Here is a 19,506-nt window from a genome sequence, read left to right as displayed (position 1 = left end):
GTTCTTCATCTTTTATTTTTTCTGCATCTAATTACAGATTCATCAGATGAATCACTTGTTTCCATATCCATGTTATCTGTTATTTATGTAAGCAAAAATTAAAAAAAAAAAAAAAAAAGACAAATGCCCACCACCTTTCCAGTTACTCATGCTCTAAAAGTATTTGGTCAGGATGAACAAATGGGATGAGCTTTGTATAGGTTCCAACACGAAGTTATAACAACAAATAGCTTATTTAAAAGGAGCCTGATGGAGGTCGAAGAAAATCCCTTGATCGTATGAATATAATTTAACAAGTAACTGCAAACACACTAAATACACGTGGTTTTGACATTCTGTCAAAATGTCGATTCACAAACTGTATCTCTGGTAACACTTTACACTGATGGTATTGAACAACATTACACTTACGCAATCAAGTACAGATCTTATCCTGGACCTTTTTTTTTTTTTTTTTTTTTTTTTTTAATGTTGTGTTAATACTTTTTTTCAACAAAGGAGGTATCACATAATTTATGATTAATTTAGCATAAAATTTTTATTTTATGTGATATCATGTTTTTAAAATTTGTTGTAATGGACTCACACTACTTTCAAAATAAAAGGTCAATATATTAAGAAGTTGCCAAGGGTTTTTGAATATGACTGCAAGAAACAGGAAAAGTAGCACAACCAGATGAAGTGCAGCAGGAATACGCATACCAAACCACAGTGAGAAACACTATTATGAGCACCTGCATACATTTTAAACTGATTTTAGATAGATTTAACTTGCTCATGATGGGCCGTTAATATAAAGTCTGTTGTATGCCTTTTTAACACTGTCGAGACCGACCACTTAGAACAATATTGGGCCTAGGAAACGAGCCATTTACGTCGTTTTTTAAAGCATTACTGGCACATATTTAATTCATGTATCTTCAAAGTTTATACTTGCTGAAAAAGGACCAAGCTTCAAGATTTATTTTTCATATTTATTTCTTTGATAGATTACAAATATTAAAATAGTGATGACAGCAGGTATAAATATTTCTTTAAGGAAGAAAGTGTGAGGCAAGCAATTGAGTAATTTCTTCCTCTTGAGCTTCCAAAATTTCTTGCTCACTCAACAAATGTGATGTGTTTGTCACAGAATTACAAGAAACTGCAAAACCTAATGATTATGCACATGAAATAACGTCAATGCAATCATATAGGCTCAGCCATTCATGACAGCACCTGTTACGTTCATTAACGTTTCTTTCAAAATGATTTTAGAAGTTGATAATAGAAGGCAGCACCACTTGAGGAGCAACTCATAAGACATCTGTACATTTTTCTCATTGGAAAGGACTCCAGTTTTTGAATGATAAGTGGCTCGTGTGTCAAGAAAATCGTGGCCTGAGCAGTACTCGGATGTGGTCTTTTTAACACAGAGTTGTGGCCAGAGCTATACTTGGGCTTGGTCTCCCAAGTGATAAAACCACTGAATGGGATGTAAATATTCATAATATTTTTACTACAGCTTTCTCAGAGAAAATATGTTTTTCCTGTTGACCACTATGTCCTGAAGCCTTTATGATAGTCTTCTGAGGTGGATCTGGTTGTTTCCCCGTTTAGTTTCACTGAAAACATTGAAGATGTTTTAAGCATGGCAATAGTTATTTCAGTCCATCTTTTGGCCCTTTTTGTGGACTGTACTTTCTGATTCTCGTCCGTGTTCCAGGTCCTATCTATTGAATACAGTATCTCAAGATGCAGCACATCATTCCCTCATGGAGCAGTTCCATCCCAAATCCGTCTCTTCTCTATTCTTTGTACTTCAATCCGAAACAGAGCTCTTCTTCCTACTCTCCTTCCAACATCTTGATATTTTCTCCGGCTTCTAATTGAAATTCATTATGTAAGAGTCTGAATACGTGATTTCTTCGTATTTTTAACATTTTCTCTTTAATAGCCTTTATGCATCCTTTCCTATTTAGAGTATAATTGGTTCGCATCCATGTGTATTTTCTGTAGGTTTTGATTGCTCAGAAGAACCTCCTTGTTTGGTTGGTCTGATTGTAGTTTCATAACATTCCCTGAGTCTGAGTCATCTGCTTACATTTTTCCGTGCTACCCTTGTGTTTTTCTCTTCTGGCCTCCATCAAATAGTCTTTCTTCCTTTTATTTGTTGCATCAACTACCTATATTACCACTTTGTCCCATATCACAACTTGATTTTTGTCAGGAATCTTCCGCCATAACCACTGAGATGTGCTCTCAGGGGCTCAGCATTCATTTGCCTCTATAAAAAACCTTCAATCTCAAGGTGTGCTGCATACTGAATACAGTCACATCTCAGTTGTATAAGCCTTACCTAGGTGCGTGGCACACTGTCTAGTTGGACTTTTATTTCTGTAGCTACTGATGGGACCAGGATGGGTCCTATGAAATTTTCCCCACCTCCTTCCAGCGGAAAGGGTGGACCGCTGGAAGGTACCAACACCTAGTTCAACAAGAGAGCTTGGGTAGCCAGTCCTGACTCAGTCAGTGGTACCAGAACACATGCTATTTGTCAGAATGTTTTTATAATAGTTAAAGAAAAGAGTGGAGTTTCAATAAAGTTTCACAATTTTACATATAGAAAGGTTTAAAGGGCATTACTGGAATCTTAAAATCTGATAAGTCCTTCTGCAGTGGAACCCTGTTGATTGAAACATCTAGTTCTCAACAAGTGAAGAACCTTTAGAAAGCTCAATGCCTCAGGGAGGATGCAACTGAGACTGAACTGTAAAACACCTGGAACTACAGTAAAGGTGTTATGACTTGCAGGGTTCTAGTTGACATTCCCCAAGAAGAACTGATAGCTGAGTGGTCCCAGGAAGGCATTGTCGATGTGCAGAACATTATGGAAAGGGTGGATGGTGATCTTGTCAGATCAGACTCTTTTTTTTTTTTTTTTTTTTTTTTTTTTTTTTTTTTTTTTTTTTTTTTTTTTAATCCTTCCATTTAACAGCACCAAACTTCCAGAGCACGTCAAGGCACATTTCCTACGCCTAAGCATGCTGCGTTATTTCCCGAACGTAATGCCCTGTTTTAAATGTCAGTACTTTGGGCACAGTACTCTTGGTTGTAAGGGAGAAGCCACTTGTAGCAAATGTGGTAAAGCCACCCACGACGGAGTTGGTTGTTCCTCTCGTCCAGTGTGTTTCAACTACTGTGGGACTCACCCTGTTTGGAGTAGGGCCTGCAGTGTCTTCCTTAAAGAATGTAGGATCCAGAGATAAAAGCGACAGTTCCAAAAAGATATACAATGCCATGCAGCCGCCCACTTGTTCTGCCTCATCTGCTTCTGTTCTTAAACAGTCAGTCCTGCCCCTCACTCAGAACTTCAGAAAAGGCTGTGGTTGCTGACATTGTGGAACTTCCTGCCCCTTCAGAGATCAGCTCTTGTCCACCATCTAGCGCTGCTGCTACCACTTCTGTGATTGTGGCTCTGTAACTGCCTCAGACAAAAAAATCAAAACTGAAATTGAAGGTGAAGAATCACCCACGGACGGAGATGGGAACTACACAGTCCAGTGATGTCGATGTCATCCTGTGTGAGGTCTCTCTTGAATCTTGTTCAGAGGTGATGGACCTCGATATCAGACTGGGCCAATCATCTTGCCTCAAGACGAGCTTCTATCCATTGTGGGCTCCTATCCCCGGCAGAAAGTACTACCCCTATGATAGGTGGCTTCCATCCTATAATGGAATATTAATGGGTTCAGAATACATGTAGAGGAACTGAAACTCCTAGCACAGGAATGCCCCCTATGCTTGTGTTTGCAGGAGATGCATTTTAAAACATCTGATGCCCCTGTACTACAGGGCTGTACCCTCTATGGCAGAGATGATGTGACTGGGGAAAGGGACAAGGGAGGGGTCACTGTGTTGGTCAATAATTCACACCACTCCTCTGCTCTACCCTTGGCTACTGACCTGCAAATAGCCGCCATTGACATTCACGTGAGTTGGAGGATCACTGTTTGTTCACTGTATCTACCTCCGCAAGATGCAACAGACTCTGAGACTCTCATAGATCTTATGGAATAACTCCCCTGATCTTTTCTGCTACTGGGAGACTTCAATGCACATAATGTTTCATGGGGCTTGACATCTGCTTGCCCTCGGGGTCGGGTTTTGGAGCACCTGATGAAGTATCATGAGCTGTTCATCCTCTACACAGATACCCCCATTCATTTGTGTGCTGCTTCTGGGTCATTCTCTGCCACTGAACTTTCTTTCTGCTCTCCAGCCCTTGTAGACACTGTTCAGTAGGAAGTCATTGACAACCTTCAATCCAGTGGTTACTACCCACTCTGCATTCATCTACTGGATGGATTACCTGAAGAGAAGGCATCAGTTTGGATGGTCAATGGGGCTAACTGGAGACTTACATTAATTCATGATGTCTGTTCTTTCAGACATATCCAAAAGAACAGACATCACGTGGAGTCTGTAGCTGTGATATTTATTATGTAAATAGAAGGTGGAGGGGGGAGAAAGGTTTTGTATCCCACTTAGAAGGCGGCCCATGTGTTGGATCAGGAAAAGGTAAAACACGTCGGTACTGCTGTATGAATTTAAATCCCCTTTACTCAAGCAGTAAGAATACATAACTTGGAATGAGGTGCGAATGCTGAAGCGAAATGTCCTGGCTGGCTGCATCTGATGAAATGGGCGGAATCTGTAGTGGAGCTCGTAGAGCTGCACAGCACCAGCTAGAGGGTGCTGCCAACGGTGTCTTGTGGTAGTGCCAACCTTTGAAACTATGTGGCATAGTTACTATCAATACCACATCCCTCCCCCCTGAAACAACGCACCGTCGATGAGTATGGCTTCCGACGGCAGGTGAAGGGACCCAGGGGCAGTGCAGCCGAGGGAGCGGTCAGCGGAACTGCTGGGGCATGCCGTTCACCCATGACCCCAAATTGCTCGCGAGGGGGCGAGGCAAACGCCCCGTGGAAAACCTGCCCAGGCCGCGCACTGCTACTGGGTATGCTCGGATGAGGACGTGGAGCAACAACCTGTCCGGTGTCGCTTGACAGTGCCGGAGGGACCAGAAATGACAAATAAGGCACGGCCAAGCTGGCGAAGAATGCGCCCCTACTCCCTGCGCTGCCTGCCAGAGAAAATGCGATAGAGCACCAAATCATGCGGCGCCAAGACAGAACGATACGAAGCAGTGGGATTGTGCAGCGGCGGGTGCAATAGCTGCAGGAGCGACTGATGGGTGCGGCCACGTGGCAATTCCACAGGGGAATGGGTGCTGCGCGGCTGAGAGCAATAGAAAGTAAGAAAAGTTCAGAGCGTGCGCTCGCAAGAGTGCGCGGCACGCAACTTGCTCAACTTAAAGGTACACACAAAGCGTTCAGCCTTGCCGTTCGACTGGGGGTGGAACGGGGCTGAGGTCAGATGACGGTTTCCATTAGCAGCACAGAACGCTTCAAACTCTGAGGACACGAATTGGGGGCCATTGTTGGAGACAATAACTTCAGGAAGGCCCTCAATGCGAAAAATAGGTATCAAAGCCCGAATAGTTCTGGCAGAGGTAGTAGAGGACATAGGTACAACAAAAGGAAAGTTGCTGTATGCATCAATAACTATCAACCAGCGGGTGTCCCAGAAAGGACCTACAAAATCAATATGAATGTGCTGCCAAGGCACAGTAGGAGTTGGCCATGCAAAGAAGCAGTGACGGGGAGCAGATTGATGCTCTGCACAAGAGCGACAGTTAGCAAGCAAATTCTCAATTTGTCTATCAGTGCCGACCCAAGTCCAGTGACGACGCGCGGATTTCTTCGTCCCCACTATACCCTAAGCGTGCAGCAATCGGAGGATTTCCGGCTGCAACGAATGAGGTACAACCACACGAGACTGATCATTGTCAGTTTGTAACAAGATAAAACACTTTGGTGTACAGACAAGTTGTGATGTTACGCAACGTAACGTCGAATGAGTGGATCTCGAATCTGCGTAGCAGATGGAGGCCATTGAGTACGAATATACTGCAAAAGAATCTGCAAAGAAGCATCGGCGGCAGTCGTGGCAGCAATGCGACGAAAATCCACTGGAAAACCAGTACCTAAATCCTTATCTTGCGAATCAATAAACATGCATGACAGTTCGGAAGAATCAAACACTTCATCAGGATCGATAGGCAGACAAGACAGAGCATCAGCATTGCCATGCTGGGCCATAGGCCGAAACAAAATTTCGTAATTGTAGTTGGACAAAAACAAAGACCAATATTGAAACTTTTGTGCGGTACAGGCCGGAACTGGCTTGGACGGGTGGAACAACAATGTCAAAGTCTTATGGTCGGTGACCAAATAGAACTTTTGACCATACAAAAAATCATGAAACTTAGGTACTCCATATACAATAGCTAAAGCTTCTTTCTCGGTTTGAGAATAGTTTTGCTGTGCAGAATTGAGCAACTTAGACGCAAAAGCGATCGGGCGATCGACAGAATTAATGTGGTGTGAGAGAACCGCGCTGATGCCGTGCGAAGATGCATCGACAGCCAAGACCACTGGTTTGGAGGGATCAAAAGGAATCAAACAGTGATCACTCAACAAAGCAGATTGGAGCTTGTGGAAAGCAGCGTCACATTCTGAAGACCAAACAAAAGGAACGTTCTTACGCCGAAGGCGGTGCAATCTGCGCTGCATTTCGTATAAACCGAATATAATAAGTGATTTTGCCCAACACCGACTGAAGTTCTTTCAAGTTCCTGGGCACTGGCAAGTCTCTAATCGCACTGAGATGTGAGGGTGTGGGGTGGATACCCTGTCCGTTAATCATATGTCCTAAATACTGAATCTCAGTTTGAAAAAATTTACACTTGTCTCTATTACACTTTAATCCTGCCTGCAAAAGTACAGTAAATAAGGCATGCAAATTCTGCAAATGTTCGTCAGGGGTGCGACGTGATACAGCTATACCGTCCAGATAATTGGCACAACCAGGGACAGTGGCACACAACTGCAGCAAATAAGACTGAAAAATAGCAGGAGCCGAAGCACAACTGAACGGAAGGTGGCAAAACTTGAACAATCCAATGTGTGTGTTGATCACAAAATAGCGCTGCGACTGTTCATCGAGCAGAAGCTGAAAGTATGCGTTCCCACAAGTCAATCGTGGAAATGAATTGTCCCGCACCAAGCTTATCAAAAATGTCTTCAGGATGCGGTAAGGGAAATGTAGCTACCACTGTCTGGGGATTTACTGTAGACTTAAAGTCAGCACAAATATGGAGGCAACCGTTTAGTTTCTTCACACACATGATAGGGGAAGCCCATTGCGAAGTAGAAACCGGTTCAATGACACCACTATCTTGCAAATGCGTAAGTTCAGCAGCTACAGTGTCGTGCAGTGCGTGCGGTACCGGGCATGCGTGCCGGAAAACAGGCATGGCATTGTCTTTAACTACAACATGCGCTGCAAAGTCTGTAGCACAACCAAGGCCATCAGAAAAGAGTTCAGCTAAATCATCGCATAGTGAGGCCACACTGTCTACATGGTCACTAGCGTTGATGCAAAGTACATTGTCCTGAATTGCGAGACCAAAGAGTTCAAATGCGTCCATGCCAAAAATTTTCGTAGCATCACTAGAGCGGAACACATGGAAAGACACTGTACGGGTCGTTGCACCATACGTGGCTTGCAAACTACACACGCCGAGCACTGAGATTTCCTGTCCAGTAAATGCAGTCAGCGTGGAATGCGAATGACGAAGTGGGGGCGAGCCAAGCAAGTCATATGTAGATTTGTTCAGTAAAGAAACTGATGCACCAGTGTCCAGCTGCAAGCGAACAGAATGTCCACAAATATGCAAAGTAACAAAAAGTTTCCTTGCATCGCGCTGAATGCGAGGGGAAGTGTCTGGCAAAACTTGATTCACACAACGAGCTGTCGAAGCACGTGAAGCAGAAGGCTTTGAATAAATGGCATTAACATCCATAGGCTGATGTGAATCCTAATTATGGCAGTTGCCGTTGCAGTCACGCCAATGTGAGTCACGCGAACAGGAGACATGTTGTGAATCAGAGTTTCTCTTACTACACACAGCTTGCACATGTCCTTTCTTACTACAAAAATAACACTGGGCTTGACGGGATTGGCAACTGTCCCGTGGATGGACACGAAAGCAGTTTGGACATGATTTCAGTTTCTTAGTGGACGCCTGATTTGAACCATGTTTACGTGCCCACGAGCGGCGTGGCTGGCTGGGAGGGCACGTGTTGTGCCGCACTAACAGTACACACACCCGGAGTCACGTCGAACATAGAAGTAGCCATGTCTAATGTATCTTGTCTGTCTAGCAAGTCCACTACTTCCTGCAAAGATGGGTTTTTAAATCTGAGGATTTGCTCGCGGATGCGGTGATCCACCACATTCTGCGTAATAGCATCTCTAAGCATATGAGCATCCACACGAACAATTAAGGTCACAATCAGAAGTTAGTCCCTGAAAGTCCACTAACCAAGATTTATTCGAGTGAGTAGGGCCATGCCAGAGGCGAAAGAATTTGTAACGTGCAGCTACCACATATACACTATCATGGAAGTGGGAGTTCAAAGCTTCAATCACTTTGTCGTAAGTTTTAGTTTCTGGGCGGGTGGTGGGAAACAATTTCACGAGCACGCGGTACAACACAACACCCGTGTTGGCAATGAAAAAGGCAAGCCGCTCTGTACCTGGTATGTTGTAAGCTGTGAAGTGTGCCTCGAGCTGGGCGATGTATTCTGGCCAGCGTTCAACGTCATGATTGAATGCACAAAATGGCGGCGCCGTCAGCGACGGCGTTGGTACAGGCAGTGGCGTCGGAGGTGCCGAAGTAGCTGCAGTTTGTTGTGTGATCAGTCCATTTATGGCAGCAAGCAGCTGCGGCGTTTGCTGAGCCTGAAAATGGACAAGATCGGACAGCGAAGCCTGTTCCTGTGGCGAAGCCATGGTGTACACAGATGAAAGTTTTATAGCAACTGGGAAATCACAAAAAAGCTAAATCAGTACCAAGCAAAAAAGGAAATGATAGGAAGAGACAGCTGAGTCCTCGTCACCAATTTTTTATATCCCGCCTGGAACGTGGCACGTGGGTTGTATCAAGAAAAGGTAAAGCATGTCAGTACTGCTGTATGAATTTAAATCCCCTTTACTCAAGCAATAAAAATACATAACTTGGAATGAGATGCGAAATCTGAAGTGTCCTGGCTCGCTGCACCTGATGAAATGGGCAGAATCTGTAGCAGAGCTCGTAGAGCTGCACAGCACCATCTAGAGGGCGCTGCCATCGGTGTCTTGTGGTAGTGCCAACCTTTGAAACTATGTGGCATCATTACTATCGATACCACAGAAGGAAAGGAAAAGGAAGAGGCTGTTTATGTCAGCTACATCAGGATTTTGTGCAGAATCAGCAGTGATGACCAAAAATGTGTGCCGGACTGGGGTTTGAACCCAGGATCTCCTGCTTACTAGGCAGTTGCATTAACCACTGCACCACCTGGACACAGTGTTTATCGCAATTGCACGGAATATCTCGGTACGCCTCTTGGCTAACTCATATTCCCACCCAGCACCACCTGTCCGCAGTCCCTGACCATATCCTCCATGCTCGCTACTTTCAGATTCCTGCAGGAGGTCAGATGTAATTGTGCGTCCCACTGAGGGTGGTAGATTCATTGCCCATCAAGGCCAGTCAGTTATATGAATGTGTGGAGAAGATGGAAGGGGGAGAATGGAAAGGAAAAAGAAGGGGCTGTTGATGTCAGCTGCATTGGGACTTTTATGTGGAATCAGTGGTGACAAGCAAAAATGTGTGCTGCACCATGATTTGAACCCAGGATCTCCTGCTTACTAGGCAGTTGCGTTAAACACTGCGCCATCCGGACACAGTGTTTATCACACGTCTGAAAGAACAGACACCACACATTTATAATTGATTCATCTCAATGGGCAATGAATCTACCATCCTCAGTGTGAATGGACAATTACATCCGACCTCCTGCAGGAATCTGAATGTAGTGAACATGGAGGACATGGATGGGGACTGCGAATAGGTGTCACTGGGTGGGAATGTGGGTTGGCCAAGAGGTGTATTGAGATAGTCTGCGCAGTTGTGATAAACACTATGTCTGGGTGGCACAGTTGTTCCTTCCCTTTCTGATCCCTCCACCTGGCTGTGTTTGAACACAGCAAAAGTGCCCAGGAATGGGTGGACCACATTACGTGAGTGATCCATCATACCACTGACTTATCTGTACGAAAGTTCTCAGGTCATCTTGGGAGGCAACCTGTATTGGTAGACCAGTGAGTGCCACTCAAAAATCTGGATCAGGTGTGTGGCACTTCAACAGTTTAAGTACCACCCTACAGCAGAGAACTTCACAGCGTCTTGGGTGACGAGGGCCATGGCTCAATGCGTAATTAAGGAGAGCAAGAAAAGGTCATGGTAAGCATTCCTGGACTTCATCAAACATTCCACTTGTTCTACAAAAGTATGGGAAGCCATCAAGAGGGTTTCTGGTAAGCACAGTCATTTGTCAATAGCAGCAGTGTGTGACAAGGGTGTCTCCAAACAATGCCCACAGATGTCGCACAGATACCAGCAGAGCATTTTGCAAAAACTACTGTCAAAACTACCCAGGATACAACATGAACTGCAGAGAGACGAAGATTCTTTCATCTGCTTCCATGTACTAGGACTCCATCATTAAAGAAGCAGTCAAAATTCGTATAAGTAATGACCTGATCAATGGATCACGGGATTTCCAACTCAGCAAGGCATGGGAACCAGCACTGGTGGTACTAAGGCAATGTCTGCCGCAGTCGAACAAATGCGAGTCATTTGGGATGGAGAATCAAAATCCACACATTTAAACTGGGCGCCAACACTCTGACCGCACACGCGCTGGGCCACTGTTTGCAGCTGCTCTTTTCCGTGTCGCAAATGAGAAGCCCATGGCCCGTGGCCCATTTGTACGGCAGGGGCATTGGATGTTGCTTTGCTCTATGATTCATCTATGATGCTGTTGTAGCCTTAACCCTTGGTGTCTGGGCTCTTCTAGCAAGTCAGCGTACAGGGTATTGGTGAGCCATTACAACAACATGTCAGTAAGCACCTGAAGATGATGAGCAGCTGTCTTGTCGAAATATTGTGCAGCTTTCACAACATTATCCAACATGATGCTCATGAACCATTGAAGCAGTTACTGCATTGGGAAAGTCTTAAACAGCACACCTCACCATTTCCCCAGTCGTCCACAAGCAACAAGGCCATTAGGGATCCGCATGCGGCATGTGCTGGAGTCATTTGGTGTGGTGCAAACACAACCTCAAATCTAGGGTTTTTACCATCTGCCACCCTCCCAGAGTAATTTTAGCTTTAGTGCTGTACAGGGGAGATTACATTCCTGCATACAGTTTTACTATTTCATTTTCTGTCATTTTCACTGAGCGTCACAACTCTACAGCTGTCTTTACAGATGGATCAAAACAGGGGTACTGTGTTGGTTGCTCCGTTGCTTTCCGGGGTCATGTCCTCAAGGTACAACTGCCTTGAGGCTTCACTGTCTTCGACACAGAAACTTATGCGATCTCGCATGTATTGTAGCAGGTGGGGTGAGCCTCAAGTGCTAAATTCCTTGTTTGTTCTCATTCTCCGAGTGCCCTTCACTCTCTGCAATGCTTATACCCAGCAGAGTAGGTAGTCTAGAATATCAAGGAATCCCTCCTTCAACTACAACAGCTGTGGGAGGTGGAGTCTTTCTGCCGGGTACCTGGACACATGGGTATTGCGGGCATGAAATGGCAGATGTAGCAGCGAAGGAGGAGTTTAACAATCCTTAGTTATTGCATTGTGCTAACCCCCTGTATTCTGTCACCTCACTGTTGAGGTATAGAGTCATGCGTGGATTGGAAAAAACCACTACACGGCCATGACGTACCACCTTTCACCACAAAGATGGGATGAGGTCCTACTTACTCATCTTCGCATAGGCCACAGTCCTCTGACACATGGCTTCTTCCTTTAGGTTGAGTATCCTCCAAGGTGGTGTGCTTGTGGCATGCAGATTACTGTGTGCATTTTACTAGCCTGTGTTTTATTTTCAGACCAGAGGGCAGCAGCAGATTTACCGGCAGATATACCCTTTATTTTGAGTGACATTGAAATGAATGTGGTTAGAGTTTTAAGATTTTGCGTGTCCAACTTGTTTCCAAAAATTTTAAGGAGATGTTTGTAACATGTTAACATGGTGACTGGCTCACCCATGTTTTTTGTAAGTGAGCTGTCGGTTAAGTTTCACTATGCTTTTCTTTTAGCTCTTCTGTGGTTTTCCTTGTCTTTTAACCTCATGTATAGCACCTTTCACCCTTCTCTGTTTGTGGTATAACGCCTTTCACCCTTGTCTGTTGTATTAAGGCCTGTGAGATATGGGAGTGAGTGAATGAGTGTCATTTTATATGTTTTCTCCTCACTGTGTGACAACCGTTTTAGACATTTTATCCACATTCATTTCATTTAATATGTGTAAGGGTGCTGATAATCTTGACGTTGAATGCCTGCGCGCACACACACACACACACACACACACACACACACACACACACACACACACACACACACACCACTGAGCACTGAGTTGTAAATTATACACAATTTGGCACCTCCACTTAAACTGTTCCTATTTAAGATTGACATTGTCACTTCTCTGGAGAATAAACTCTCATGATAATAATTATAAAGGTGAGAGCCCACAGTTGCACAAATCTAAACATATCAGTTTCCAGTAAATGATATGGTTTTTTCACTTTAATCAAATGCAGCTGAATCCATTACTTCAACCAGAGCTTTATTCTATCTATTAGCTCTAAACCCTAATGCAGTGCTACACACACATATATAGACTAAAATCTTTGTTTATGAACTTCCAGCATTCTGGAGTAACTTGGGTCAGCAACTTCTGTTAATCAGTATAACAAAAAACCAGTCCAAGTTGCAAGTATTCTATTTTTCATTTGATGACTAGTTTTGGGCTGAAACCATGCATACAGATAACTGTGAATGTACATTACACATTTTGTTGACAACTTTGGAAATGCCATTAAAACTTTGTTATGTTGATTTGGAAATGGATCTTGGCCTGAAACTAGTCATCTAACGAAAAATAAAATATTTGCAACTTGGACTGACTTTTTATTCTATTAAAAACATTGCCTCAAATAACCCTTTCTACATTAGCCTCCTGTAAGAGGAATCCTAAAAACAGTTTCCCAGTACCTCTACACATTCGAACCCAACTCCACCACAACTTCCTCCTTCAAAAGGACATATCTGTCCAAAAACTACTGTTTCAGCTTGGCATGGTACAAGAAGCCATAATTTTTTACTGTACTCTGCTTAACTCTATGCCTGAGTCTTGATTTTCCTCATTTGGAGCAGATCTCAAAAGCTCTTTTGAAATTCTGCCTTTCAATTACCTTACACTTTGTTAAGAGGGTGATTGTCCTTTGTCGACCCATTGAACATTACTCTCAGCAATGTCCCCTCTCTGGCTAATTACAGTTCTGTGCTTCGTGCTGTCTTGTATTTAGGCCTATGTCATAAAATCAGACCAACTTCCACTGTTCTAACGGAAAGCCCTCTGATACTCAGACCTGCCTAGAAACTACTGAACAAGCATTTTTCATGTGTAAGGAACTTTCCCAAACACCAACCGCTAATTGGCTTAAGGAAACCCACATTCCACTATAGTGATTTGCAATTAAGAAGGCAGCTCTGTGATGCATTCTGTGCAAAAGAATATGTTGGGGTGGCCCTACACACCTCATGTTCCCGTCGTTGCTAACCCTGGTAAATGGCAACTCTGGGGTGAAGGCCACTGTTGATGCTTCTGATTCTTCCTAGAAAAAATTTTGTGCTTGGTACTGTATCCCAAGCTATCCTACAACTACCTGGCAGTGCAGCCATGAGTGTTGGGTTGCCGTGCTACAGAACCACAGGCTCCACAGTGTGGATTGGCAGACACATTGAATCAACCACAACAAATGCTGGACTGTATGTTAACACAGCAGCCAACCAAAACACACCAGTCTGTTTTGGAGTTAGCCCCCAGCAGTCACCTTGAGAAATGTGCGGCACTATTCTCTCAACCCATGGTGGATATATCACTGTTAGTTGCACTAAATTTGCAGGCACTACGTTGTGTCCACCTATCACATGTCCTTTCATCTTACAACAGGTATCTGTCCACCAGGCATGTACTTATGATGCCAGTTGGCCACTAGTGAGTCAATTCAGTCCTCTGAACCACAACCGGATCTTCTCCTTGCATTGTCATTGAGCTCCAACTGTCGCATCAACCCCACAGGTTCTTCACAGCAGCATCATACTGAGCAGACTGCAGTTGCTACTGGAGCCATCACCTCCAATGACCATGGCTTCAACAGACACTGTACTCCTGGAACAGTACATGTGTCATTTGAACTTATATTCTGTGCCCTCATCAAGTTGCTGCCATCACCAGCTTATGTCATGACATACTTTGACTATCCTAATTCATTTCCATAACTTGTGATTCGTGAACACTAGATTCACAATCTTATAAGTGGAAACTTACGAGACCAGTCTCATTTGGTGTATCTTCAGGCTTTCTAGGAATAGCACCCCGTGGTCATTTATTTGTGAATTAGTTTTGTTATTTGTGTTCCAAGAAAGTGTTTGTTATTTATACTACCTGGGAATATATTTCATTTGTCTACTGCCATATAGAACACATCACTTGGAAAACCATTGTTGTCACTTCTTCATGTAATACTTGTTATATATGGTTTCTGTTACTCATAATGAATAGTACAGAAGCTGAGTACCCTACCAAGTCTAAACTAACATGAAAATCAGTGCTAAACATTCTGTGCACAGACAGACATAGCAGAATGAAGCTGTTGGCTGGAGTGTCATTTGGTACATTGTTGTTGTCATTGCACATCCCTCCAGCACCCATCGTATTACATGCACACAACTGTAATATAGTCATAGGGAGGGACCCTCTCATGAAATATCTTGACTCCAGACAGCCACTATTTTGGTGACAGCAGTGTGCATTGTGCCAGCCTAATCAGTGTAAAATTGCTATCGGAATTGAAGTCTGAGTTGGATAATTAATTTATATGAATGCTGATACCTGCAGTGTTAAAACATGATATGTAATGTACTTGCATGTCAGAACTTATTAAATGTGCAGACCTATAAATATAGAGAATACCCGTATCTCAACTGAAAAGAGAATGGACAAGTATATCAGATGAAGAAAGTTTAGCGTGATCAAGTGCTAAAAGAATTTGAAACAATTGTCAATTTTGTGCCCTTCTTCCATTATGTGATTAGTTTTTGCCTCGTCAAATACAATCTGTCAGAAATGCAGCAGTAACTGATTTAATGTAATGGGAGATGTAATTAGCTTCAACCTTATTGACGAAACAGTCCTAGTAATTACGGGAGTAATTTAGAGAAACCTGATTGTGATCCAGGCGTGACTTCTCTTAAATATAAGTAACATATATTCAATAAAACTTTTGCTGGTATGTAATCATCTCTTCACATTGATTTATTTAATAATGTATCAGTGATGTGCTACAGCAACAAGAAGATGACATGATCACATACCTAGAAAAGTTTTTTTGAAGATGGCTGTGGCTACAGAAGCTTATACCTTATACTCACACACAAGTAAAGTTATTTTACTTCTGTGTTACTTCAGTTAGTGTTGGTTATGTGTAAAGTTTTATTTAATAATAAATTGTATTTCACTAAGGTAACAAAAGTTATGGGATACCTCCTTATCATGTCGGACCTTCTGTAGCCCAACATGGCAGGCATTCAACGAGTCGTTGACAGTCCCCTGTGAAAACATAGAGCCATGTGGCCTCCATAGCTGCCCATAATTGCGAAAGTGTAGGCGGTGCAGGATTTTGTGCATGAACTGACCTTTTGATTGTGTCTCACAAATGTTTGATGAGATTCATGCTGGGTGATATGGACGGCCTAATCATTTATTCAAATTTTGCAGGATGTTCTTCAAACAAGTTGCGAACAATTGTGGCTTGGTGACATGGCACATTGTCATCCATAAAAATTCCATTGTTGTTCGGGAACGCAAAGCCTGTGAATGGCTGCAAATGATCTCCAAGTAGCCTGACATTTGGACCAGAGGACCTAGTCTGTTCCATGTAAACACAGCCCACACCATTATAGAATCACCACCAGCTTGCACACTACCTTGTTGACAGCTCAAGTCCATGGCTTCGTGGGGTCTTCACCACACTCGAATTCTACCATAAGCTCTTACCAACTGAAATTAGGACTCATCTCATCAGGCCACTGTTTTCCAGTCATCTAGGCTCCAACAAATATGGTCACAAGCCCAGGAGAGGTGCTGTTATAAAAGGTATTCATATTGGTTGTCTGCTGCCATAGCCCATTAACTCCAAACATTGCCTCACTGTCCTATCGGATACACCTATCGTACGTCCCACATTGATTTATGCAATTATTTGATGCAGTGTTGCTTGTCTGTTAGCACTGACAACACCGATGCTCTTGGTCGTTAAGTGAAGGCCATCGGCCACAGCATAGTCCATGATGAGAGCTAATCTCTGAAATTTGGTATGCTCAGCATGCTATTGACACCATAGCTGTTGGAATAATGAATTCCCTCACAATTTCCTAAATGGAATGTCACATGCGTCTAGCTCCAACTATTATTCCATGTTCAAAGTCTGTTAATTTCCGTTGTGCAGCCATAATTGTGTCGATCACCTTTTCATGTGAATTACCTGATTACAAATGACAACTCTGCCAATGCACTGCCCTTTTATACCTTGTTTATGCAATAGTGCCACCATCTGTACGTGTGCATATCTTTATCCCTTGACTTTTGTCACCTCAATGTATTTTAACATCATTTGCCTCAGAGAAACACTACAGTATATTTCTGACAGGTTTGTTAGAATTTTTGTTACTATAAAATCATGCAGCATCTTTGTTATCCCGAGGAAATAATTTTAATTTTGTGAAATCATTTTTTCAGATTTATCATGAAAATGCTTACTGGGACTGTGTAGCAACTTGTTTTTTTATTGACTGCTCAAGTAATGTTGTAGATTGCATAGAGAAGATATACAGCATTCTCAAACCAGGTAACCAGTGCTATAATCAATATTTATATCCTTATCTGTTTCACTGCTGATGATGTGTCAAACTAAATATTGTGTGACATATATAATTTATGCCTTGAGTATGGAAAGAATCTCCATTATTATACTGAAACATTTTGTGAGAGGCAGTATTGAACCATATGTTGTACAGTATACTACTACCATGAATTGTATCAATAACAATCTCATGAGATTTACCTCATATTTTCTGAATTTCTAAATAATTAATCAGTCTAATTGTGACAAAACATATAGCTCATTGTTAATATTTATTATTGCCTGTAGAAACACTTAAGTGGAAAATACTAGTCATAGCTCTGGGACTGTACATGCTTTCTTCAGGGAGGTAAGAGGAATCAATTAGGGAATGTTGGAGAAAAAAGGGGTGATGGCTGGGGGGGGGGGGGGGGGGGGGGGTCACTCAGACCCTATGTGGCGAGGGGCCCATCTGTTATGTGTTATGAACACTGGGAAGGCAAAGGTGAAGAATAAGGCCTCAGAGAGAATAAGAGGCCAAAGGCAGTACATTGCTAAACACTGCCCCAGCTACAGTTCAGAGATAATAGAAAAGAAGTGAAGATGAATTAAAAGAGGAAGAGAGATTAAAAGTGGAGATAATAATGTAGTTAAAGAATGGAAAAGAGAGAGAGGTAGTGGTAGACAGGTAGAGGAAAAAGGGATAACTAACAATATGGAGAGAGGGAAAGTGAAAATAACAATAATTGAGTAAATAAGTAAGTAAATAATTGAATAAGTCATTAAATTAACCTTATAGAAAAGGGGAGGTTATGCTAATGGAAGTTAAGTCCAGAAATGTGGTAGGAAGAGAGGAGTGAGGGAGCAAGTTGTCATCTCTGAACTTTGGGAAAACAAGTTCTCCTTGAAGGATTCATATGGCCTGTGTGGTATATCAGGTATAGCATGCTCAGCAAGTGGGTAGTGATTGTCCCCAAGGTGAACAGTTCTCTGTATTCAACCAGTTTGCTGACACTGTGATTCCTTTAAAAATGTGGTGCTGTGAATACGTGTAAACAACATGGTGCCCTGTCTTTAATGTTGCAGAATCTGCTAGTGGTGGCACCAATGTGTAAATGGTAGTGGATGAGATCATGGAGCAAGATTTATAGTGGAATGATTGAGGGCAGAACCATCAGAGTATAGTGATAAGAACAACCAAATCAAAACAATCGATTCAGTCAGTTGCGGAAAACGACTTAACTCTTTCAGTTGTACCTTTACGTATTGAATTATTCATTCATTGTATTGAGTGAAACCAGTCTATGAGAGCTACCGAATGGAAACATTAAAATCAGTCAGTTGTAGCTTTATGAATCAGTGGGATATTTATTCATTCATTTCTTTTGCATGAAACAAGTCTCAGGGAGCAACAGAATGAAAACAGTCAACACAGTCCAGAGACATTTTGTGTGCTACTGACTGAGTTATTCATTCTTTCCTTTTAAAATGAAAGCAGTCTCTAGTTATCCTGTTAGTTGAAGCTTTTATTCATTTGTTCATTCAATAGAAAGCACTGTTTAGTGGTTTAGCTGACTGAGTTATCCAGTTATTCTTCTGAGTGAAACCAGTCTGTAGTACTTTCATTAGGTGAAGTAAAGCAGTGGTATACAATACAAACCAGGGTGCACATACCCCTAGGTTTCGCAAAACAAGCAATAAACACATTTGTTTCATTATGTACTTCTTTTCACTGTTCAAAACTTGTTTGCCTAGCACATAACTAGTAAAGCTTCATTGGGTGTACAATACTCAGCAAGCATAGGAGTTCTCTTAGGGGCACGTGAATAAGAAAGGAACATTGTCACATTTTTGCGACTATTAGCACTATGTTTTTCTTAAAAGAGATGATGATCATAAATAAAATTAAAATTTGAGATAGCGCCTGTGTCATTCAAGCTTCACGTTAGCGTCCTGCAGCTGGCAGGGGCAGACTTGCAGCTGGCGCAAGGAGGTGGGGTGGTGGCCAGATGCCCTAGCATGGGTCCTGGCAGTGTTGCGCTGACTCCGGCTACCATGCCAGCTTCTCATGCTGGCTGTGACCCTGGCAGACACAGGAGGAAGTTATGACGGCAGCATCACATGCCTACCCCAATGACCCCACAGAGAAAGTTGAGAAAGTATGTTAGTAGATATCACCCAAACCTAGAGACAGAGTGAAAACATTCATATAACGGCCGCAGCCGACAGAGACTTGAGTCTGTCAGTTCTCTCGCATGGAATGAAACCACTCAGACCTGGTCAGTTAGTGAAAACATTCATATAACA

At 42.8% G+C, this 19,506-nt stretch overlaps 1 protein-coding gene across 2 annotated transcripts in view; it reads left to right on the top strand.

The window, feature by feature from the left end:
• Positions 1-19,506, top strand: part of LOC124723097 (carnosine N-methyltransferase) — a 202,804-nt gene that overhangs the window by 109,515 nt on the left and 73,783 nt on the right. For both annotated transcript variants that reach the window (XM_047248275.1, XM_047248274.1), the window contains exon 7: positions 17,097-17,205. In XM_047248275.1, the coding sequence (XP_047104231.1) occupies positions 17,097-17,205 (109 nt within the window). The remainder of the gene's footprint in view (positions 1-17,096; positions 17,206-19,506) is intronic.

This window comes from Schistocerca piceifrons, chromosome X (genome assembly GCF_021461385.2).
Source record: "Schistocerca piceifrons isolate TAMUIC-IGC-003096 chromosome X, iqSchPice1.1, whole genome shotgun sequence".
Lineage (NCBI taxonomy): Eukaryota > Metazoa > Arthropoda > Insecta > Orthoptera > Acrididae > Schistocerca > Schistocerca piceifrons.
This window is presented reverse-complemented; position numbering and strand designations above follow the sequence as displayed.